The sequence below is a fragment of the Periophthalmus magnuspinnatus genome, chromosome 5 (genome assembly GCF_009829125.3).
Source record: "Periophthalmus magnuspinnatus isolate fPerMag1 chromosome 5, fPerMag1.2.pri, whole genome shotgun sequence".
NCBI classification, from domain to species: domain Eukaryota; kingdom Metazoa; phylum Chordata; class Actinopteri; order Gobiiformes; family Gobiidae; genus Periophthalmus; species Periophthalmus magnuspinnatus.
Window position 1 is genome coordinate 17,308,007 of NC_047130.1, and position 24,669 is coordinate 17,332,675.

Below are 24,669 nucleotides of genomic sequence, written 5' to 3' on the forward strand. Positions count from 1 at the left end.
TTTGCTTTCTGATTGGATAATCACGTTAAGAACCAAAACAACACATGAATATGTTGGCCATCAAATCCAATGTTTCTGTAAATCAATAAATACATTTAAAAAAAGAATAAATTAATAAATAAAAAATAGTTAAATACATAATAATAATAATAATAATAATAATAATAATAATAATAGTAATAATAATAATAATAAGAAGAAGAAGAAAGTCCAATTCTGGGACAGTTTGGTCATATTTATTGAATTTAAAATCAAAATCTGACATACAGTTCTTTTAACCATTATCTAATCGTGATAATTCAAATCTCGATGTGATTTTGACTGCGATATATATCTTGCAATTTTAGTTGACAGGGAAAAAGACAAGAATTCTATCCGTACGTTGTGTTATTTATAGAAACGTGGGGCTGAAGCTGATGGATCGGGATTGATTGATGCCATGTCTCCTGTGTCCTTCTGCGTTCTGTAACACGACTTCACACGGAGAGGCCATTAGAGCTGCTGCTCCCCCATCGAGACACGAGCTTTCACTGCAGCCAAGAACCCGGGCCAATCATGTCAAATGTGCAACCTCAGGACTAAGAGAGGACTAAACCAGGACTAAACCAGGACTAAACCAGGACTAAACCAGGACTAAACCAGGACTAAACCAGGACTAAAACTGGAACTAAGCCAGGACTAAAACTGGGACTAAACCAGGACTAAACCAGGACTAAACCAGGACTAAACCAGGACTAAAACTGGAACTAAGCCAGGACTAAAACTGGGACTAAACCAGGACTAAAACTGGGACTAAACCAGGTCTAAACCAGGACTAAAACTACAACTAAATCAGGACTGAACCAGAACTGAACCAGGACTAAACTAGAACTAAACCAGGACTAAACCAGGAGTAAACCAGGACTAAACTAGGACTGAACCAGGACTAAACCAGGACTAAAACTGGGACTAAACCAGGACAAAACTGGGACTAAACCAGGACTAAAACTGGGACTAAACCGGGACAAAACCAGGACTAAACCAGGACTAAACAAGCACAAAACTAGGACTGAACCAGGACTAAACCAGGACTAAAACTGTGACTAAACCAGGACTAAAACTGACTAAACCAGGTCTAAACCAGGACTAAAACTGGGACTAAACCAGGTCTAAACCAGGACTAAAACTGGAACTAAACCAGGACTGAACCAGGATTGAACCAGAACTGAACCAGGACTAAACCAGGACTAAACAAGGACTGAACCAGGACTAAACCAGGACTAAAACTGGGACTAAACCAGGACTAAACTAGGACTAAAACTGGGACTAAACCAGGACTAAAACTGGGACTAAACCAGGTCTAAACCAGGACTAAAACTAGAACTAAACCAGGACTGAACCAGGACTGAACCAGAACTGAACCAGGACTAAACCAGAACTAAAACAGGACTAAACCAGGAGTAAACCAGGACTAAATCAGGAGTAAACCAGGACTAAACCAGGACTAAAACTGGGACTAAACCGGGACTAAACCAGGACTAAAACTGGGACTAAACCGGGACAAAACCAGGACTAAACCAGGACTAAACAAGCACAAAACCAGGACTGAACCAGGACTAAACCAGGACTAAAACTGGGACTAAACCAGGACTAAAACTGGGACTAAACCAGGTCTAAACCAGGACTAAAACTGGAACTAAACCAGGACTGAACCAGGATTGAACCAGAACTGAACCAGGACTAAACCAGGACTAAACAAGGACTAAACAAGGACTAAACTAGGACTGAACCAGGACTAAACCAGGACTAAAACTGTGACTAAACCAGGACTGAACTAGGACTAAAACTGGGACTAAAACTGGGACTAAACCAGGACTAAAACTGGGACTAAACCAGGTCTAAACCAGGACTAAAACTAGAACTAAACCAGGACTGAACCAGGACTGAACCAGAACTGAACCAGGACTAAACCAGGACTAAACCAGGACTAAACCAGGACTAAACCAGGACTAAACCAGGACTAAACTAGGACTAAACTAGGACTGAACCAGGACTAAACCAAGACTAAACCAGAAAACAGGACTAAACCAGGTCCCACATGTCAGATGAACCCATATTTGGAGACCGATATCTGATCTGTGCCTCCGTAGGTCTAAAACTAGGATTAAACCAGGACTAAACCAAAATTCAGTTCAGTTTCAATTCATTTTTCTAAAGCCCAAAATCACAGCAGCAGTTGCATCTTAGCGCTGAACATGAGAAATGATTTAACCAACAGAAAGTTTGAAAATCAACAACAGAAACAAGCAAATGGAGAAGTGTCCTGGAACATCCTCTGTCCTTAGACCCTCCTCCTCAGCAAGGAAAAACTCAAACGGGACCAAAATTATTACCCCCCAAAGACAAATGTGCTTTCCATTGCAGCAGGGTCCAAACCATTCAGTTATTTCAGGTCTAAACCAGGACTAAACCAGAACTGAACCAGAACTGAACCAGTGCTAAACTAGGACTAAACCAGGACTAAACCAAGACAGAACCAAGCCTAAACCAGGTCTAGACCAGGACTTAACCAGGACTGAGCCAGGACTGAACCGGGACTAAACCAGTGTAAAACCAGGTCTAAACCAGGTCTAAATCAGGTCTAAACTAGGTCTAAACCAGGACTAAACCAGGTCTAAACCAGGTCTAAACCAGTTCAAAACCAGATCTAAACCAGGTCTAAACTAGGTCTAAACCAGGACTAAACCAGGACTAAACCAGGACTAAACCAGTTCAAAACCAAATCTAAACCAGGTCTAAACTAGGTCTAAAGCTGATTTAAACCAGGTCTAAACCAGGACTAAACCTGGATTAAACCAGGTCTAAACCAGGACTAAACCTGGATTAAAAACAGGTCTAAACCAGGTCTAAACCAGAGTAATCAAGTCTAAACTGGCTCCATCATTAAATATATAGTTATAATCATTTCACTTCTGCAGTTTATATTATCATCTTCTGTCATCAGCAGAATTACTGTTGCAGAAGGAAACGAAAGCTCTGACTTCTATTAATACACATATGGCATTTGTACAGCGGAGTTGTGTTTGCATCGACAAACTGGATTTCCTGCATCTGTGACATTTCAGTAATGACACATTGTGAGAGGTCTGTGCTGATATGAGCGTTTAAAAGGCTGGTGCCTGATTTCAAACCATGAGTCAGGAGTCAGCCCCGCCCACTTAGTCCTTTCTGCCATTCTGATAGTGCACCATGACCAGAGAAAGACTGTACATATAAATGGACATAGCGAACCTGCTAGCCGCCACATTACAAGTAGGAAGTGATCATGGGCGTGCATCCGGCTCCAAAACTGTGGCCCCTCTCTCTGTAACTGATGTTGTCGCTTTGGTCTTTAAATGGTCGTATTAACCCGCTCTACATGATCCTGGGGTTTTTATTTCACTATTGTCACCTTCAACAGCCTCACTCAGGATTGAATCGATGAGCTTCATGTGACTGGAGCCAAACGCTGTGGGTGACGTCACACTCACTTATAGAGTCTATGATACAGAATCAAGTGTCTGGGATAGTTTCAGGAAGTTGGTTTCCCATGATTCTTTGTAACAATGTGCCTGATTGGAGGAAAAAAGCGACTCTGTCAGTAGTGTCTGTATTAGTCATTATGAAATTCAATGTAAAATGAATAGATTATATTTTACAGTTTCATTTTCTTCTTCACTAACAGCTTTTACCAAACTATGTAAAGAGCCTCGTGACAAGAATGCATTAATATGAGGTCCAGGTCCTTCAACGTGACGGCTCAGGGAGTGTTACCTCTGCAGTGCGGGCCCTCGTCCCATCCGTCTGTACAGTCTGGAGCTCCATCACACAGTCTGCTCATGTGGATGCACAACTCTGTCCCCCCACACTGGAACTCGTTTGGGGGGCACCGCGACACAGCGCTGTGGGGACCTGGACACAAACACAAAGAATACAACATTAAAATGAGGTTGCATCCACACTGGCCCAATAAGACCGTGGGCTCCGACAGCCCCCAAAGCACCGCACGTTTGTCCAGTGTGAGATGGACTTTGGCCTGGTTCGAGCACGGCGGCTCATGTATGTGAAACACGCACAATTTATGTTTACAAAAAAGTGACTGAATTCTGCCCTAAAACTCCAGGTGAATCCACAGCTTCAGCCAGGACTGTGACAGACAGAAGCTCTGAAGCCTCGTCTCCTGTCGTCCTCGCGGCTCCACACTGTTGTTTCATCCATAAACTCAAAGGGGAGTCTCACAGCAGGACTCATATCTGACTCACTGTTTAAGATATATTTCATGCCGCTGGTCTTATTTTCTCCACTGAAGCATTAGATCTGCTGCGTCACATGTAAACAAACAGCACCGCATGATGATGTCACCGGGCCGTGGCTCGTTCAGTAGAGCAGGTGTGTGTGTGGGCCATAGAACTCTCCACAGTCGTGCTCGAGCACGCCTCAGTTCAAAAGTCCTAGTGTGAGTGTGACCTTAGCCTCATGTGGTGCGTTTCTAGACCAAAATGTGATTAAAACAGCATCCAGGTGCAGTATGTGTCACCCCCTCAGTCTCCAGGGCTGCAGTCACACTCTGGGTTTAATGAAGTGTGAACGAGACCTGCACAATTTTGAAAATAAATATATATATATTAGGTTTGAGATTTATGAGAAAAAAAGTAGAATTCTGTTCACACTCTGCACAATGTAAAACAAACACTTGACAGAAGATTTTTGGATAAAACACAGGACGTGTGATTTACTGCAATATTTGTCTTTGCATCAACTTGTGCTTTAAAGGCTCACGATACTAAGGAATAGAATCAATACTCAATGCCAAATCTGATACCACAATCATAATAAAACCACTCTTAGACAATAGAATGTGATTTTCCACATTCAATGGTAGTACTTTGTTTTCTATTCCCGTGTATTATATCTGTGTAATCCTAGTGTCCAGTAGGTTCATAGTGGTCCATGGTGTATACTACAGCTCCTTCTAAAGACATTCAGGAAAGGTTTATTTCTGTCCTGTGAATTGGCCTTTTTTAGTATTGATACCTGCTCAAATGAGTATCTAGTTTCAATACCAGTGTTAGTATCAATTGGTATCTGATTTTCGATACTTTTGACAAAACTACTGGAGTTCAAACATGAGAGAAAGTTGAGATATGACAGTGGAAAAAAAAACAACTCAACATTGGTATTTGAAATGAAGACAGGAGAATAAGTCCGGAGCGCAGGTAGCGGCTCCCAGACACTGAGCCTCTTGAGCGGGCTGCTCTGGTCTGATTGATTCTGTCCCTGAGAGCACCTCCTCACCTCTCTGCTCTTATCACTATAATAGAAAAGCCACAAAATCAAAACCAATTTTAGCCAGAGGAGCGTCTGTCACAAAGATGTCAATATATAATAGAACCATCACACACAACACCAAACTCAGGTCTCTATGTGGGCGCACACGAGCAGAGGGGTGACGTCTGGAGTCTGTGTCGCGGCTCGTTTTAAAGCTGCACCACGGAACTTTACTGGTTTGGGGTGCTCCACATGCTTGTCTCCATGGAGATGTTATACTGGAATGAAGCACAACAAGGCTTTAAAGTAAAATTTGTAGGAGTAGGGTTGTCAAAAGTATCGAAAATCAGATGCTAATCGATACTAAAACTAGAATCTCCATGGAAACCAGCAGGTGGCACCATCAGGGAAAGTTACAGGTCAGATCTGTGGGGAAATGAAACCCGCTTGCAATAAAAAAGCAGGGTTTTCAATGTATTTTTGAGAATGAAATATACTCACAGTGAAATAAATGCAAGATAGATAAGTTTAATGCCATACTTCGGAACTTTCTGGAGTAACAAAATGACATCTCCGTGGACATCAGCAGAAGTCAGTAACTTGGTTCAGAGCCTGGCATTTCTATCTCACATTTAAGTGTTGTTTCTTATTAAAAAGAAATACCTAGAAACACAAAATTCTAACAGTGAGCAGGTCGCCTCTCCACAGATCTGACCTGTAACTTGGCCTGGTGGTATCAATGGCTGGTGTCAATAACGATAGCTACATTTAACGCCAAACTGTGGAACACCATAGGTAAAGCGATAACATCTCCATGGAAAAAAGCAGGTTGCGGACTCTCCAGCAGAAAAGTTACATAATGCCGCTTTAACTTTAACGTTAGACTGTTTGTTTTTACAGTGCACCAGCCCCGTCCCACATTATCACCGCGGCCCACTGTCTGAGCCGCAGTCTGTGCCACAAAACAGTCCAATTTTGGTTTTGGTCCAGTTTTATGGTTGGCTACGTTCCACAGACGCAGGCAGCAGAAATAGAGACTGTCTGGAGCTTCTGATGGATCGAATTTTAAAACTCTACGACAACAGAATATCATTTTCACCACAAAATAATCTTAGTTTATTTCATACAGACATTTTAAAAACTTCAGAAAAATCAACACTCTTTTCTGATCTGTTCTAATGTTGTCTCCTCATCACAAACAGACCTGGAGTTGTGTTTTGTTTCATTCACACATGTTTAACACACAAACCCTGTATATTTAAGCTGAGTTCTTCTCTCAAACTCAAAGCACTCTGTTCCACCTTGTGATGTCATCAAGTGGTAATACAGGAAGTGCTTCACAGTGTTTTTAAACTCCATACACTTTCGCTAGGATCATTTGCATAATTTCAATCTCTACAGAACTAAAGGTAAAAAGTAGCTGCTAACTTAAAAATGACCACTTTATGACATCACAAGGTGGAACAGAGGATTTTGAGGTTTGGAGATGAAACAGACTAATAATAAAGTGTTACTCAAACATGTGTGAATGAAACAAAACACAACTCCTGTTTTTGATGATTTAACAGCATTAAAACGTGGCATAAACCCATAAAGTCCATTTTGTGTAATATAGGACCTTTAAAGTATCCTCTATGTAAAAGTCCACATTGTACTAGTGGCCATGTTGTTTACAAAAGTGCAGTTCCTCTGGTGGAGCAGTATTTTCCATTTGAATCCCGAGTCTGTCTGTGAGTGGAATGTGGACCAGATGTCTGCTTAACAAAGTGAGTCATCACACAAACTGTGGGTCAAACCAGAGCAGAGGTCTCTAAATCCGTAGATCCACTCTTATGTAATCCAGAGTATGATGTGTCTGCTGTGTACATCTCAACAGGGTCCACTTGTAATTGTTCTGTGTGGTTTGTGTCTCCGAGCGTCTCAGGCCCGGGCTCCACTGCAGCAGTTGTGTTTCGTCTTGTGAGATTGTTGGATGTCGCACTACACGACGTGAGGAAGTTACATCGTACGGCAACACTATGACCAAAGTTTGTCCGAGCAAATATCAGGCTCCAGGTGTGTGAGAACGTCTCAGAAGGTGTACATTTATTACTATTATTAGGCCTACTACTACCCACTACTACTACAACTACTCCTACTATTAAAAGCCTACTCTGACTACTACTGCTACTACGAGCCTGGTCCTGCTACAGCTACTAGGCCTACTACTACTACTAACAGCCTAGTACTACTACTGCTGCTACTACTACTACTACTACTACTTCTGCTGCTGCTACTACGCCTACTACTAAGAGCCTACTTCTACTAGTACTACCACCAGTTCTAGGGCTACTACTAAGAACCTATTATGACTATGACTACTCCTACTATTAAGAGGCTACTGTGACTACTACTGCTACTACGAGCCTGGTCCTGCTACAGCTACTAGGCCTACTACTACTAACAGCCTATTACTACTACTTCTGCTATGACGCCTACTACTAAGAGCCTACTTCTACTAGTACTACCACCAGTTCTAGGGCTACTACTAAGAACCTATTACGACTATGACTACTCATATTATTAAGAGCCTACTACTACTGCTACCAGTACTAGGCCTACACTAAGAACCTACTGCTACTACTACTGCTGCTACTATGCCTATTAGTATTAAAAATCTACTGCTATTGTTACTACTGCTGTTACTACGCCTACTAAGAGCCTACTACTACTGCTAGTAACAGCCTACTAATACGGCAACTAAGAGCCTACTTCTACTGCTACTACCACTACTACTAGGCCTACTACTTAGAACCCACTACTACTATGACTACTCCTATTACTAAGAGCCTACTCCTACCACAACTGCTACTACTACAAGTCTACTGCTACTGCTACTAAGAAGCTACTACTACAATCCTAGTACTACTCCTTTAAGTCCATCCGTGTTGATTGTATCTAAAGTCTTGTCTTTATTGATGTTTCATGTTTGACTTGTGCCTGAGCCTCGTCTCTGACTCATTTACCATCAGTGTAAGAGGACGTTCTAACATTGCACAATATTGCAAAACGGTCTTGTGCAACTTTCAAATTTTCAAATACCATTATAATTTCGTCTATGGAACATTTATCCCCGTCTCCTTGGCGATGTTGTTGCCCGGAATGTTCCACAGTGTTATCTTTCATTAACTCAGGTTTAACAGGTGTTTTTATTAACAGATATGATTTGTAACTTGGCCTGGTGCAGTTACCCATTTGCAAAGCTTCAGCATCTCCATGGCAACAAGCAGCTGGTCGACCCTCGACCAGAAAAGTTACCCAGTGCAGCTTTAAATTATGATGTAATGACACAAAAAGTCAAGTCATAACTTTAGCAGCTCTGGAGGTCAAAATGAGTCCACTGTGTACTGTCTGCATCCAGTTAGAATGTGTTTTACTGACAGGTGATCAGGAAGTGCACATAAGTATGCTAGTTGCTATTAGCTTTACCCTCACGGAAAAACTCCTCTGGCCCCTGACAGTTGTGAAAAGCACTTATAAACTCATCATGGTGAGTAAACAGGATATTCTGAATGCATAAGTGAGGAATAACTTTGTACCACTGCAAAATGTTTAAAATGAACTAGAAAAAGTCACAAACAGCACCTTTAAACCGAAAATACTTAATGCACAATTGAAGGAGAAAGCAGAGATGAAAAAAGACATGAACCGATACCACGTTTGCCTATAACGAGTATCGATACCATACATTATTTTTAAAAGGTCCCATTACAGTGGTAAATCTTATCTCTATCTAGTTATCTCCATCTCACTATAGTTAGATATAATTCCAGTATACAGTTGTCCCTCACTATATCGCCGTTCAGCTTTCGTGGCCTCGCTGTTTTGCGAATTTGTTTTTAGTGCAATTTTGCATGCTTTTTTTTACTGCGTATGAAAGTCCATTGTGTTCTGTGTCCTGATTGGCTGAGGAACTGTAGCCCATTGTCCCTCAGTCTCCTCTGTGCCGTGTCTCCTGTACAGTACAGAATGTGTTCAGACAAATTTACATAAATGTTGGATCGCAGTGTGACTCTGAAGTGCTGTATGTTTGCAAGTTTTCTCCACAACAAAACCCACTATGTCGATGAAACGTTCTGCACCGACAAAGGCACCTGCGCCCGCCCCCAAAAGGCCGAGGAAGATGTTAATCATCGCAGAAAAAGTTGGACTTCTGGACATGCTGAGGAGGGTAGAAGTTACACGGCTGTAGGGCCATTACGGAATAAATGAATTTTCAGTTTGTCACATAAAATAAGAGGAAAATAAGATAAGGACAACAGCAGCAATAAGTTTTAGCAAGGATGCAAAAAGGGTTGTAACTGCAACAGGACTATCATGTGGATGGCGTCTGCTTTAGCTGTGGATCAGTGACTGCAGCAAAAAGAACATTACGAGACATTACAGCGGCGCCAGGACAAAGAGGAACTGAGAAATACATGTGAGTCACTATTAATCATTTCTTATGTGTCCAACCTCGTAGGCTGATCATTAAAATTAAATGTGTTAGAGTATTTCCAAAAGCTGTCATTTTTATTTACAGTGTAGTGTAGTATTTGGTTTTGTTCTATAATACTGTGCTTATTTTTTTTAAATCTACAAAGGTTTGAACTTTGAGTGTTTAAACGAGAGAGAAATGTGAGAAAATGTTAATGCCTGTGTGAGAAAAGTGTGTGGAGAGGGGTTTTACAGCCTTAAAATATATATAATTGTAAAAAATACAGCTGACTACTTCGCAGATTTCGCCTATTGCAGGTTATTTTTGGAACGTAACCCGAGGGAACACTGTAAACGAGGGAACACTGTAATTTTGAGCAGTAACTTTTGATATTTAGTACATCTTTGCAGTAGCCACTGTTATAACTGTTACCACAGCCACACTACACTGCCCATCCCTAGGTAGAACAAATCAGATTTCCTTTTTTTTTTTTTTTTTTGGCAAAATGTGTCTGCACACACCAAAATGTTCCTTCTCTGTTCCTAAACTCAAACCTCCTTTTGGTCAAGATAGAGGGACGTGCGTCAGTGTTTCCTTTGGTCCCAGTGAGTCAAAATAAAATTGTGTAAAGTTCAATCCTGACAGACTAATCTGCTCTGGCGACTCCTCATCATTTACTCCCACCAGCGAAGGAACGGCCCGACCCATTTCACTTTCCATTTAAGCCCTCAGTACTTTCAGTCTGTGTTTTTCTGTTTATGCCAAAGTATAAGAGCCAAAGACACTGACCAGACACAGGCAGCAAAGGGAAATGCTGATGTGATCGATATAAACGCATTTTTGCAATACCAGAAATGAGTGATTTGGAGTCTCATGTTTTGCAATCTGTTCTTTTGCGATATTTCTGCATTTTTGAGTTATATTGAGTCATTTAGCACACACACACACACACACAAACACACACACTTGTACTGAACCCAGAACTTCACCTGAACTAGAACTGAACCAGGTCTGTCAGGACTAAACTGGGCTCAGGACTACACTTCCATGTTTATATAAAACTTGGGATGAAACATCAAAAATGTACCAATTACCAAAATGACTGTCCGTTAACCATGGAAATCCGCCATGTTTGTGGCAGCAGTGCAAAATGTTGATAGACCAGTGAAGAAACGTCACCAAGTAAAACTAGCAGCTATCTGTACTTTATTTTTTAGTATTTGTTTACAGACTTTTTACTTTTACTTCACTACCTACACTAGTATTTGTACTTACATTTCTACATTTTTGAACTGGATTGAAAAGTAAAAGTGTTTTTCATTATTGTCTGAGACCTGCTGAAAAGGCTGAGGGTTTATTTTTAACATGTTCATACATTAAAAAAACAACAACAATTGATTGAGTTGTTTCTGTTGAACAAAAATCAGCACAAATCTGTATCAAAATCACCACATTTGAAGCTTTATAAGACTCAAAATCTGTGTGAAATACTTTTACTGTTTACTCTTTAAGTACATTTTTAAAGGGGTACTCTAATACTTTTACTTAAGTAGACTTTTCATAGACATACATCAGCCAAAACAGTGTTAAAAAGTGAACAAAATCTTGATGGAACAACTCAATAAAAGTGCTGGGTCACGTCTGGTAAATGCGTCCCTCTCCCCTCGTTCACTCCACAGCTCTCACTCTTTAGTGGACTCCATAGAGACTCGTTCACAGAGATTCAGACGTGCGGTTCACTACTTTCAGGCCATGTGACTCTCGGTCTGGCTGAAAAAAAGCCTAAAAATCTACTGATAAAAGTTGATTTGTGTCATAAATACTAATCAGACATTTAGACGGCACTAAAAATGACATGACCCCAAAATAGCGCCCCCTGTAGGAATAGCGTGGACGTTTGGACACAGCCAAAATCTCCACTGGGTAACGTCACAGTCCTGAGCTCTATTTAAAAACGCCGTAAGATGTAAATGTAATATAACCACGGCGTTTTACTGTAAAGCCTCTCCGTATCACAGCCTCAAACAGCTGATGTATTGTACGTATTATAACTTCTGACAGAGGAAAAAGTACTTCTTGGAATCCAGCTGCTTTTACTTTTGAAGATCTAAAAAGCTGGATTATTTTGGTCTGTTTTACATTTTTGCATCAGAGAAACACGCGAAATGGATTAAGAAGAACACGCAATGTGGAAGAAATGATGCTGCCATGTTCAGAAGTAAACAAGGCATGAACACACGGCAAAGCTTTAGCACATTTCAGATCCGTAATAATGTTTTTGAGGTTGTAGTCGACTAAAGAAATTCTCGGTCAATGGACTAAAACGGGGGCGTGGCAAAAGCTCTCAAAACTATTGCGTATATCCATGTATCTGAGCCAAACTGCACTCACAAGACTACACCTGCAGGGGGAGCTCATGCAAAAACGACTATTTATGGAGAAAAAAGTGAACTGAAGAACTTTGTATGGATAAAAGTTCAACATTATGAGACATTCTAGGCCAAAATCCTTCATCGTTATTATACCCACATAAGACCCAAGAACCAACCAGGATATTGGCTTAACAGATTCAACCGATACCTGATCCAGCTAATGATACAGTATCGGTGCCGAGATGGATCCACTCTTTCACTCTGCCCTTTGTTTTATTACAGGTGATGAATATTAAACCCATCTCTGTTTTCTCTGTGGAAAAGTGGGTTGGCCGTCGCTGTCTGTCTGAAGAGAACAGCACTGTATGAAATGTATCTATAAGGGACTACCTCAAAAACTCCCAGAATCCCTCACCTGCTTGTTAATCATTGACACCAGAACATTTAATACCAGATCACACTAAGGATAAGGCTAGCTGCACCAAAACTGAGAAGAGAAAGAGTTTTTTAGCTGTTTTGCTTCATAAAAATGGAATAAAAAAGCAAAATTGGATACTGTACTGTACTGACCAGACATGCTCAAACTGTGGCCCGGGGGCCAAATGCAGCCCTCGGACCAATTTTTCTTAGCCCTCAAGCTTCCAGGTGAATTGGCCCATATTACCTTAAACATTACTTTTTACTGTACATTTCTGAAAATCTACTTTAACAAGCCCATATCAAATATTTAATGTGTCCCACTGAGGATGTGCATGAATAAAGGTCTAGTGCCTCAACTAACACGTTGTCACAGCGCGTGCTGTTTTCCCTCGTGCGCGCTATCGCTCTTAAAGTGACGGTAACATATTTACATAAAAGTTCAATAATGACAATCCTAAGATATTTTCCAAAATCAACATTAATGTAGTAAAACAAGTGTAGCTTATACATATAAATCAAATATTGACATAAAACATAATTTATTAACATTAAAATATTAACAGTCAGAATTTGCATGCATTACCAAACGTAAACCAAAACTTGGCTCCCACAGATGTTATTAAAAAAAATATTAACAATACATTCAGAGACTTGTTTAAAAATTCACACATTTAGTTGTATTCAGAGTTAAAAAATATTGTATGGCTCTCACGGAAATACATTTTAAAATATGTGACTTTTTTGGCTCTCTCGGCTAAAAAGGTTCCCGACTCCTGGTCTAGTGGTTCAGTCTAACTTGTAATAAACACACAGATTTGAAGTATTCACTGTATTGGAGACCAGTCTATGGCCCTCAATCGGCCCTCAGCTTTGTCTCTGTTTTTATATGTGGCCCTTAATGAGAAAAGTTTGGACACCCCTGCTGTAGACACATTTGCTCCTGTTTTTAATGTTTTATATGAACTTATATACTTGTTTTTTTTTCTGCTTATATTGCATTTTAAACAGAGCACCCATGAAAAAGAGCCCAAGTGCACTCATTGGGTTCCCTTGTATAAATAAAGAGAGAGAAACGGCTCATTCCCCAGTCGCTGATGACGGGTTGAGGTTGTTTGGGTTTTAACAGTTGCATTTTACCGCAGCAAAAACACTGTATTTAACATAATTTGCAATAGATTATTTTGAGGATCTGGAATCGATTCAGAAACATTAAGACGTAGAATTTCAATCTTATTAAGGATCTATTTTTTCCCGGCTCCCCGTGGCCTCGGCCTGCGTGAGCCCTGGCACAGTCACATGAGAGGGAGGTTCATTGTTTTGGATCACACAAATCGGCTGGAGCTGCAGGTCACGTGTTAAGAGCAGAGCCCGACCTGAGACACATGGAATACAACGGATCACACAGGGTTATGTTTGATTTAAAGGTGCACTGTGTAACTTTTCTGCTTGTCTCCATGGAGATGTTATTGCTTTTCCTGCATTGTTCCCAGTTTGTGTTCTTGTATCCTTTATCTATTTAATTACAAGTGTTATTTCAGCTCAACGGCTTCTTGGCTAACTCTGCTGTATTATACAAGAGCACTTCTAGTTAATATGCTTCAAATAAAAATTCAAATAAAAATTGAAATAGAAATAAAAATTAAAAATGGCATGAAATTAAATAAACACAAATAAAAATGAAATAAAATAAAATAAAATAAAAAATGAATAAATAAAAATAAAAATGAAAAAAGAAATGAAATGAAATAAATAGAAATAGAAATAAAAATAAAAATAGAAATACAATGAAAAAAAATTTAATGAATAAATAAAAATAAAACTTAATAAATAAAATGAAATAAATAAAAATAGAAATACAAATAGAAATACAAATTAAAAAATTAAATTAAATCAATAAAAAAACTTTCGATGCCACCTGCTTGTCTCCATGGAGATATGGGCAGTTTAATGCGATACTTAGGGACTTTGGTAAACTCAGAAGTTGGAATTATGAGATTTACACCTAAAACAAAACAAAAGTATGGAGTATGGAATGGACGTTGTATCACTATAAAATCCAGTCCAATTAGATGTGAGTACACAGTTATATGGCAACTTAGTGCTTATCTTTGTAATGTGGTTCTGTTCCCCGCCCTCTCCTCTCATTGGTCAGTCTCTGAATGAGTGACAGGTGAATTTAACCAATCAAAGTGTGATGTATGGACTCTCAAAAGGAGAATCTAGCCTTATTTCACTCTTAAAGGTAGTATACAGCTACTGACTATGACATATAGGCTTTAAGAAAACAGTGACATGAAAAGTATACAACACAAAAAAGGGGGCGTGGCAAAAGCTCTCAAAACTACTACGTATATCTGTGTATCTGAGCCAAACTGCACTCACAAAACTACACCTGTAGGAGGAGTTAATGCAAAAACTACTATTTATGCAGAAAAAAGCGCTAGTAGGATACGCTTTTTTTTTCAGTATTTAACTTGTCTTATTATAGAGTTGTTAAATGTAGAAAAATTCTCACAGTGCTGCCTGTCTTGGACCTGAACGTGACATCATATTTAAGAATGTAGGTGTAGGTGTTTTCATAGCTCAAAAACACCTCGAAAACATGCATTTTTTACTGTGAGTGGGCTTGCCTCTCCACAGATCTCATGTAACTTGACCTAGTGACAGCAGAAATAATTTTTAGGAGTCAATATTTATCATGCATGCATTTTTTTGTGGATTATTCAAATTTAAGATGTTTAGAGATGCTTATTTTAGACATGTTTATGAGTTCATGTTATGGGGTTAAAGGTCATATATTATACAAAACTGACTCTTATGAGCTTTTAGCCACGTTATAATGTTGTTACCTCCCCAAAAACAGACCTGGAGTTGTGTTTTGTTTCATTCACACATGTTTGAGTAACACTTTATTATTAGTCTGTTACATCTCCAAAGCTCAAAATGCTCTGTTCCACCTTGTGATGTCATCAAGTGGTAGTTTTCAAGTTAACAGCTCCTTTTACCTTTAGTTCAGTAGAGCTTAACAATTCCGAGGCTGAAATGATTCAAATTATTCTAGTGAAGGTGTGTGGAGTTTAAAAACACAGTGGAGAACTTCCTGTATTACCACGTGACATCACAAGGTGGAACAGAGTGTTTTCTGTGTGAGAGAAGAACTCAGTCTAAATATGCAGGGTTTGGGTATTAAACATGTGTGAATGAAACAAAACACAACTCTGGGTATGTTTTTACTAAGGAAATATCATTATAACAGAGATAAAAACAGAAAACAGCATAACACGAGCTCTTTAAAATGTGTTTTTTCTTTAAAGTTGGTCCAGTTCTACAGTAAAATCTACATCTTCACATCAATAATTCACATGTTGATCCACAAATACACTTCATAAATAAACCAGGTTGAACCAGTTTACAGCCACTCCTAATGACGCTCTACTACTGCCCTCTAAAACCACAGGGGGAGTCACTGAGCCGCACTGGACCTGGGGACTCTGAACCTCATGTTTCCATGACGACGACCTCGCTGACCTCTGTCTTGTCTGACCTGCCAAAAACGCAAACTCCCACAGACAAGCAGGACTCAATCAGCCCCTCAGAGAAACAGCTGGGACAGAAACAACAGGCTCGTTTTTGTAGTTTTGAATTATTTATTTATAAGTGAAGAAGTTATATTGGGCCTCAGTGACTTTTTATTTAATTTGATCTAGATTAAAGATAAAAACTAAATTAAAAAATCCCTTAGTACAGAATATTTTCCTCCATCTAAACTATAAAAAGGATTATCCTGTATTAGTATAAGTAGTGGCAATACTAGTAGTATACTAGCAGTAGAAGTAGCAGCAGCAGCAATAGTAGTAGTAGTAGTAGTAGTAAAACAACATAATTTTTATATGAACTTTTGAACTTTTAGGGAGTGTATTACTCTCTCAGGGGGACTGTGAGGGGCTGTTGAAAACTAGCTTTTTATAATAATGCTAATGTTAGTTATTAATGTGCACTGTCCCACTGAAAACTAAATAAATAATTCAATCCTTCAAAATAAATTGTATTTGAATAAACTACATTTGCTTGAAAATGTGCCTAAAAATGTTCATTTCAAGTCATTTTTTTGGTTAAAATTTGAATAAATCAGACTTGGAATAAGATATCACAAAATCCTTCTGTACGATTCGTCAAAATCTTGTTAAGTCCAAGACTGTAAAGTTTGGTGTGTGTCGGTGCCACTTTAAGAGCTGATCCTTATGTCCCTGTGGAGGAAATGCATTTGGACAAACAATGACCCTGTCCCATATAACTCTATGGAGCAGGTTGATTATATTAAATATTACAGCCTCTCTGAGCAGAGTGACAGTCTGGATGTTTCCACATGAAGCTTGTTGCTAAGAGACCAAACTGACCAAAAAACAAAACACTGAAACTGTTTTGCCTGTAGTGTTTCCCCTTAAATAAACCTGTCCACGGAGACAAGCAGTGACACAGTGTTTGTCACCAGACATGTCTTCACTGACTCTGATACGCCCATTTTTGCTCCTGGTCTCTGTGGGGTTTCTGTCAGGGTGTCTGTGCAGTTCTCTCAGGGGGGTCTCTGCAAGGGTATCTGTGGGAGTGTCTGTGGGGTTCTCTCAGGGGATCTCTGTGAAGGTCTCTGTGGGGGTCCCTGAGGGGGGTCTCTGTGGGGGTCTCTGTCAGGGTCTCTTATGTCGGGGTCTCTGTCAGGGTCTCTGTGAGGGTCTCTGTGGGGTCTCTGTGGGGTTCTCTCAGGGGGTATCTGTGAGGGTATCTGTGGGGTTCTCTCAGGGGATCTCTGTCGGGGTCTCTGGAGGTCTCTGTAGGGGTCTCTGTGGGGTCCCTGTGAGGGTCCCTGTGAGGGTCCCTGTGAGGGTCCCTGTGAGGGTCCCTGTTGGGGTCTTTGTGAGGGTCACCAGCACTTTCAGGGACAATCCAATCAGTAAGCACTAGATTCAGCCACTACAAACTATTACAAACTGTTAATCAGCACGGTTCCCCTTTCATGAACAGAGAACAAAAAAACAAAAAAAATCATCTTACATCACTCATAATAGGACTAAAGGAGAGAGGGAGGGGGGAGGAGGGGCGGAGTCTGGAGGACTAAAGGGGAGAGGGCGAGAGGTGGGGGGCGGAGTTTGGACATATAAAGAACAGTGTGATTGATCTAAGAAGTATCCACACTTCAAACTCCACCTCTGCAGCCATCTGTTTGTAACCAGAAACACCTGGCTTTAATCAGGGCAGTCATGTGTGATGTCACGTAGTGCACAGAAAGCTGACATAAAGCTGCAAATTGACCTAGTTTGCACAAAAAATGACAAATAAGGACTAGGAACTGTGCAAAACCACATACACAGTTTAGTAGTAAAATAAAGTTTCGTTTAAAGTTTAGTTCCATTTTAAGGCCTTTGGTGTAAATACAAAAGCCCCGTGCTTCTTTTGTTTCCTAATTCTTTTGAAGGGTCCAGTATTTGGTTCAGATTTCCACACAAAAGATGAAGGATTAGCAGTAGAAAAAGGGCCATTGTTGAAGTTATTGGGGACTTAAATCTCATTCAAACATTTACACAATATACAAACGCAAAGGCCCAAATGTAGAAACTGGACCAAAAGACTGTGCTGTTTAAAGGGCAGTTTGTTTGAGGGATTCATATTTTGTGATGAGAAAATGTATCATATTAAAGGGATGGGTATATGGATGGGCAAAAGGGCCAACTGTAGACTTTCAAACAGAGGAAGATCTTCAGGTTTTCTTTCTGATCTTATCCCAGTATGTGAGGAATTATGAAACACCTTAAATCACATTTGTACAGGTGCAAACATCTTCCACATGTCAGTGCCACATCAGCCATCTCATAATCTGAGGACTACACGGACCGACCTTCTGCTGGAGCCCAGAGTCAGGACTAAACCGGGACTAAACCGGGACTAAACCGGGACTAAACCGGGACTAAACTGGGACTAAACCGGGACTAAACTAAGACTAAACTAAGACTAAACCGGGACTAAACAAGGACTAAACCGGGACTAAACTAAGACTAAACCGGGACTAAACCGGGACTAAACCGGGACTAAACCGGACTAAACCGGGACTAAACCGGGACTAAACTGGGACTAAACTGGAACTAAACCGGGACTAAACCAGGACTAAACCAAGACTAAACCGGGACTAAACCGGGACTAAACAGGGACTAAACTGGAATTAACCGGGACTAAACAGGGACTAAACCGGGACTAAACTGGGACTAAACTGGGACTAAACCGGGACTAAACTGGGACTAAACTGGGACTAAACTAAGACTAAACCAGGACTAAACCAGGACTAAACCAGGACTAAACTAAGACTAAACCAGGACTAAACCGGGACTAAACCAGGACTAAACCGGGACTAAACTAAGACTAAACCAGGACTAAACCTGGGGAATCAAGTGTTTGTGATTTATGTAGTTAAAACCTGGGACATTCTTCCTGAAGATGTGAGACAGGCCTCTACTTTGACAATGTTTAAATCCAGACTCAAACGGTTCTGTTTAGCTGCGCATATGACTGAAAGGGTTTTACTCTGCCTCTTCTGTTTTAATGTTCACTTTACGATGATTATTTATGTTTTGATTTGTTGTATTGTGATTTTAATGTCTTTCTTAATCTGTAAAGCACTTTGAATTACCTTGTGTATCACTTGTGCTGTATAAATAAACGTGTCGTGCCAAACACTGTCTGCCTGGAGGAGTGGCTGAGGATTGGCCAAATGAAACAAAAACAACATAAAAACTCAGACCTAATTTGTGCTAAAAAACTTAATTTCGTGAGAACTAAAGAAGTAGATACATGACATCACACCGAATCTTAAACAGCGGTGCATTATGGGAGAAGAGTGGATAACTCCTAAATATAATATAAGAGCACCTGCAGCACTTGTAAACAAAGATAATACTGTAATCTCCCATTCATAAAAACACTCCACCATTAGATTAGCACGCCAGCTAATGTATGCAAATGATACTACAGGCTCGAGGCAGAGGCACGGAGAGAAGGAGAGGGGGAGAGAGAGAGAGAAAGAGTGGGGAAGAAGGAGAGGGGGAAAGAGAAAGAGCAGGAGAGAGAGGGGGAGAGAAGGAGCCAAAAAGAGAAGGAAGGTGGTTGAGAGAGTGGAGAGAGAAAGAGAAAGAGGGGGAATGGGGAGGATAGAGAGACAAAGGGAGAGAGGGATGGGGTAGAGAAAGGGAAAGAGAGAGAGAGGAGACAGAGCGAGATAGGAGGTAGAGAGAAAAAGGGAGAGAGGGAAGAATGGAGAGCAGGGAGAGAGAGTGAGAGAAAGGAGCAAGAAAGAGAGTGGATGGGGTGAGAGAGAAGAGAAAGAAGAAATAAAGAGAAGAAGGGGTGAGGGAGGGGGAGAGAACGAGGGGGGAGAGAATAGAAGTATTGACATAAGAAATCTGCAGAGGCCAGACGAAGTTAAACGTTCCAGCTGAGTCTTCAATAATGAATCTATATTTACTACACACACTAGACACAGTACATGCAGTACACACAGTACATGGAGTAAACACAGTACACGGAGTAGATGAAGTACACACAGTACATGAAGTATACAGACACAGGCAGGACACACTGAGGAAACATTGAGGACAGAGACATGCAGATGAGCCCCTCCTCACTCAGAGCAGCTAGAGGAGCACAGCAGGAGGTCTGTCTGTATCAGGTCTGCTGTCTGCTCCTCTGAAAGATACAGGAGGGAGAGGAAGAGGAGATGAGACGAGGGAGAGGAGAGAGGAGGAAGGGAAGGAGGGAGAGGAGCTCTGTCTATATCAGGTCTGCTGTCTCCTCCACTAAAAGATACATGAGGGGAAAGATGTGGGAGGAAGGAGATAAGAGGAGGCGATGAGGAGGAAGGAGAGGAGAAGGAATAAGGAGGGGGGAGAGCGAGGAGGAGAGGAGAAGGAATAAGGAAGGAAAGGAGGTAGAGGTAGAGGAGGAGAGGAGGGAGAGGAGGAAGAGGAGGAGATGCAGTCAGGAGGCACGGGGGATCTCCCTGTCAGCCGTAGACTCAGATTTAGTGAATGTGGGACATTCACATTCAAACATTTGACTTAAATTGATGGTTTCATTTGAACGACCGCCGCGGGCCTTTGGTTTGATTTAGATCCAGAGTCAGACGACTTTATTAATCCCACCAGAGCAATTAGTAAAAACACACAGTGACACCACTGAACTCACGGAGCCGCTCTGAACAAAGACGAGCCGTGAGGTCAGTGAGTTTAGTAGATGTACAGTGTGTATCGTGTGACAGATGAGGTTTCACCAACTTATTGTAATGGGCCCATTTTTAGTGTCAAAAATAACACAGCAGAATACAGGATGTGTTTGTATATGTGAAAAAATCATGGGAGAGGACCCCAGACCCCTACATGTTTGGGTAACATAGCTGTAAAAAAAACATGCTGAAAAAGGGATTAGCAGATTGGTGATGAGTCGCATTGTAAACACTCCCTGTAGAAATTAAAAGCCATACTGTGGAATATTCCAGGCAAAGCATCTCAAGCAGGTGGTAGAACCTTTATTAGAAAAGTTACATAGTTCTCTAAAATATAAGTTTCTCTAAGTTTTCTGCTATGTGGTCCCCTGGCTCTTCTTCTGCCCCTCCTCTGGTCCAGGCTCCTCTTTGGCTCTTCTTCTGCCCATCTTCTGGTCCAGACTCCCCTTTGGCTCTTCTTCTGCCCCTCCTCTGGTCCAGACTCCCCTTTGGCTCTTCTTCTGCCCCTCCTCTGGTCCAGACTCCCCTTTGGCTCTTCTTCTGCCCATCTTCTGGTCCAGACTCCCCTTTGGCTCTTCTTCTGCCCATCTTCTGGTCCAGACTCCCCTTTGGCTCTTCTTCTGCCCCTCCTCTGGTCCAGATTCCCCTTTAGCTCCTCTCTTCTGCCCCTCTTCTGGTCCAGACTCCTCTTTGGCTCTTCTTCTGCCCCTCCTCTGGTCCAGACTCCCCTTTAGCTCCTCTCTTCTGCCCCTCCTCTGGTCCAGACTCCTCTTTGGCTCCTCTCTTCTGCTCCTCCTCTGGTCCAGACTCCTCTTTGGCTCTTCTGCTCCCCCTCTGGTCCTGATTCCCCTTTAGCTCCTCTCTTCTGCCCCTCCTCTAGTCCAGACTCTCCTTTGGCTCCTATCTTCTGCCCCTCCTCTGGTCCAGACTCTCCTTTGGCTCTTCTTCTGCCCCTCCTCTGGTCCAGACTCCTCTTTGGCTCCTCTCTTCTGCTCCTCCTCTGGTCCAGACTCCTCTTTGGCTCTTCTGCTCCTCCTCTGGTCCAGACTCCTCTTTGGCTCTTCTTCTGCTCCCCCTCTGGTCCTGATTCCCCTTTAGCTCCTCTCTTCTGCCCCTTCTCTAGTCCAGACTCCGCTTTGGCTCTTTGGCTCTCAAACACTCTACCAACCGAGCCACTGTTGCCCCCGATGCAGGAATCAGGAAAATAAAGCAGAGAAATCCAAAAGCGTATCCAAACTTTTGACTGGTAGAATGTTTTTACAAAGTGATTCACCTTTGATCCTTGAAGGTGTCAGAATATTACAGTTGTGTTGGCTCCCTGTAAAACATGACGTCGGCTAATCTCTCCTCCATGTTGTTTTTGGATATTTTATCATGAACATAACTGCAGCTTTTGAGATTTTATAATTGTGCCACTTCAAAGTGAAATTTCACAGCAATTAGTTGAAATAGAATAATTAAAATCATTAACAAATCTACGTCAAAGTGTGAATAAATGAGAACAGGCTTGAGTCAGCAGGACGCCGTCTTAACGTACATGTGACAGGTTTTCAGGTGTTTTCAGTTATTACTTGCTTTTCCTGAGATTGTACCTGTTTGTGGTAAAAGGCTAAGAACAAAAACACAAAAATACAGGAAGTAGCACTGAGCTCTTTCTGCCCAAATAATGAACATAGAAAACATCCAAAATGCAGGGAAGGCATTTTATGTTTCAGCCCTATTTTGTTTGTGTCTCTATAGTTATAATCTCTGACACTGTGGATCATTATGTTAGAATTTGCACATTTTAAATCACAATATTCATCTAAAACGACTTAATAAAAGAAACATGTCCGCCAACTTTTGCGTTTGAAATCTGAGGTGTCCAACGGGAGCTGACGCCGCCGTAAACATCATCACAATAAAGTGCCGTTTTTTCATTTGTACCAAAATGACTACGCGATGCTACAGAATCCTACGAGTATCACCGATTAAAAAAATAAAACTGGAGAAGGAAGTGTGTACGTTACAGTGGGCGTGTATCAGTGGAGGTGAAAACGGGGGCAGATCGACAAGATGGCGTCTTGAAAATAGTCGATTAAAGACTATTCAAACTTGAATCACTCCAAACACAACTTCAGAGGCTCAATGAGAAGAAACAACTATAAGATGGTAAAAGTTCTTTAAAATTTAGCAGAATAGATCTGATTTAACAAAATAAATTTGTTATATTTATTTGTACTAGCCTAATCTTACCAACTGTATGATTTCGAAATGTTTTGGCCCTTGTTTACATTGGTTGCGAGGTAACAGTTATGAAATTACCTAAATTTGGCATCTTTTAAATTGAACTTGTTTAACTCTTTTCAATGTGTTTACTCTGCGCTCGGTCTGCTGGAGCCACACCTATTGCTAAACTTAATCATATTCACATCAAAGTTTGACCATTGCACAGTTTATTGTTGGAAATAGAAACAAAAGTGATTGTCTTTAACAATAACTTAGCTGATTTACTGAAGTCAGGGTCAACTCAGCTCTGCTCTGTTTAAATACCTAATTTTTATCAGGCTCTGACCAAGTATTTATCAGTAAAACAGTTTATATTGCAGTAAACTTGATCGAATGAATCTCAAAAAGTAGATTTGTCCTAAGTGCGGTTACTATAGCAACTTCAGCACCTGCACCAAAGTATGAAAAACAGAGCCAAATCAGGCAAAGGTCCAAATCAAGCAACGTCTGTACCACATCTGCTGCCTGTGTCCAACCAGGAAGTACAAATATAACCTTCACACAAATAAAAAAAATTAGGCAAGATTTTTTTGTTTTGTTTAGTAAAATCTTATATTTAATTATGCTGCCAATAATTTTGCTAAATGTGTAGTGTGACCAGTCATACGCACGTTTAAGAGGCGCCGGCTCCTGGTGTTGACTTTGTCTTTGTAGATGACCATCTGACCTGACAGATGGCTCCACTGATACAGACACATCAGCGTAAAGGCCAGAAAAAAATGATTTAAAGTGCGACTAAACGCCTAAACTCTGCCCCCAAACACATTTCAAATACAGCTGATAAAGTGGGCAGGGTGGGGTCTGGAGGACTAAAGGGGAGAAGAAAAGGGGAGAAGAAAAGGGGAGGAGAGGCGGGGTCTTGACATATAACGAACAGTGTGATTGGTCTAACAGCCATCCACACTTCAAACTCCGCCCCCTGCAGTCAGGTGTTTGCAATCAGAAACACCTGGCTGTAATCAGGGCAGTCCTGTGTGATGTCACCAACTACTTGAAAGTGCAGAGTCCTTTGAAGGCAGCACCCACTTAGATTTAGGCGTTTTGAACAAGAAAGCTCCAAATTTTCCAAGTTTGCACTAAAGCTGCCAAAAAGAATGACCTGGAACCGTAGATAAGGCTATTAAAACATCATATACTCAGTTTAGTAGCAATAAAAAGTGGATTTAGTGTTTAGTTCCACTTCAAGGCCGACAAAGGAGTGAAGGAAAAGAGTGAAATGTGTCTTATGATTTAAAATGCCGCTGGTATAACATCATAATTCATGCTGAAAATGAAAGTTCAGTCATAAGTAATAATACCATAGTTTTATATAGCTCTTTTCCAGACGCAGTATAATTTCGTGCTTTATTCATTCGCTCCATAATCAGTGGTGGTAAGCTACTATTTTAGCCACAGCTGCCCTGGGTGAAGTGTCTTGCCTAAGGACGCAACAACAGTATGCACAAGGGTTTCAAAAGTATCGAAATCAGATAGTATAAGACATATAAACCAGTATACGCCCATGGACCACTATGGAACCTACTATTGTCTAAAGAAAGAGTGTTTTTATTATCAAGTATTGAGCATTGAGTCTATTCCTAAGTATCAAGTTGACAACACAAGTT

The 24,669-nt window shown here is 40.9% G+C and overlaps 1 protein-coding gene across 1 annotated transcript in view; it reads right to left on the reverse strand.

The window, feature by feature from the left end:
• LOC117371683 (low-density lipoprotein receptor-related protein 1-like) overlaps nucleotides 1-24,669 on the reverse strand; it is a 258,778-nt gene that overhangs the window by 182,648 nt on the left and 51,461 nt on the right. Inside the window, exon 3 of the mRNA XM_055222032.1 lies at nucleotides 3,793-3,930. Within this exon, the coding sequence (XP_055078007.1) occupies nucleotides 3,793-3,930 (138 nt within the window). The remainder of the gene's footprint in view (nucleotides 1-3,792; nucleotides 3,931-24,669) is intronic.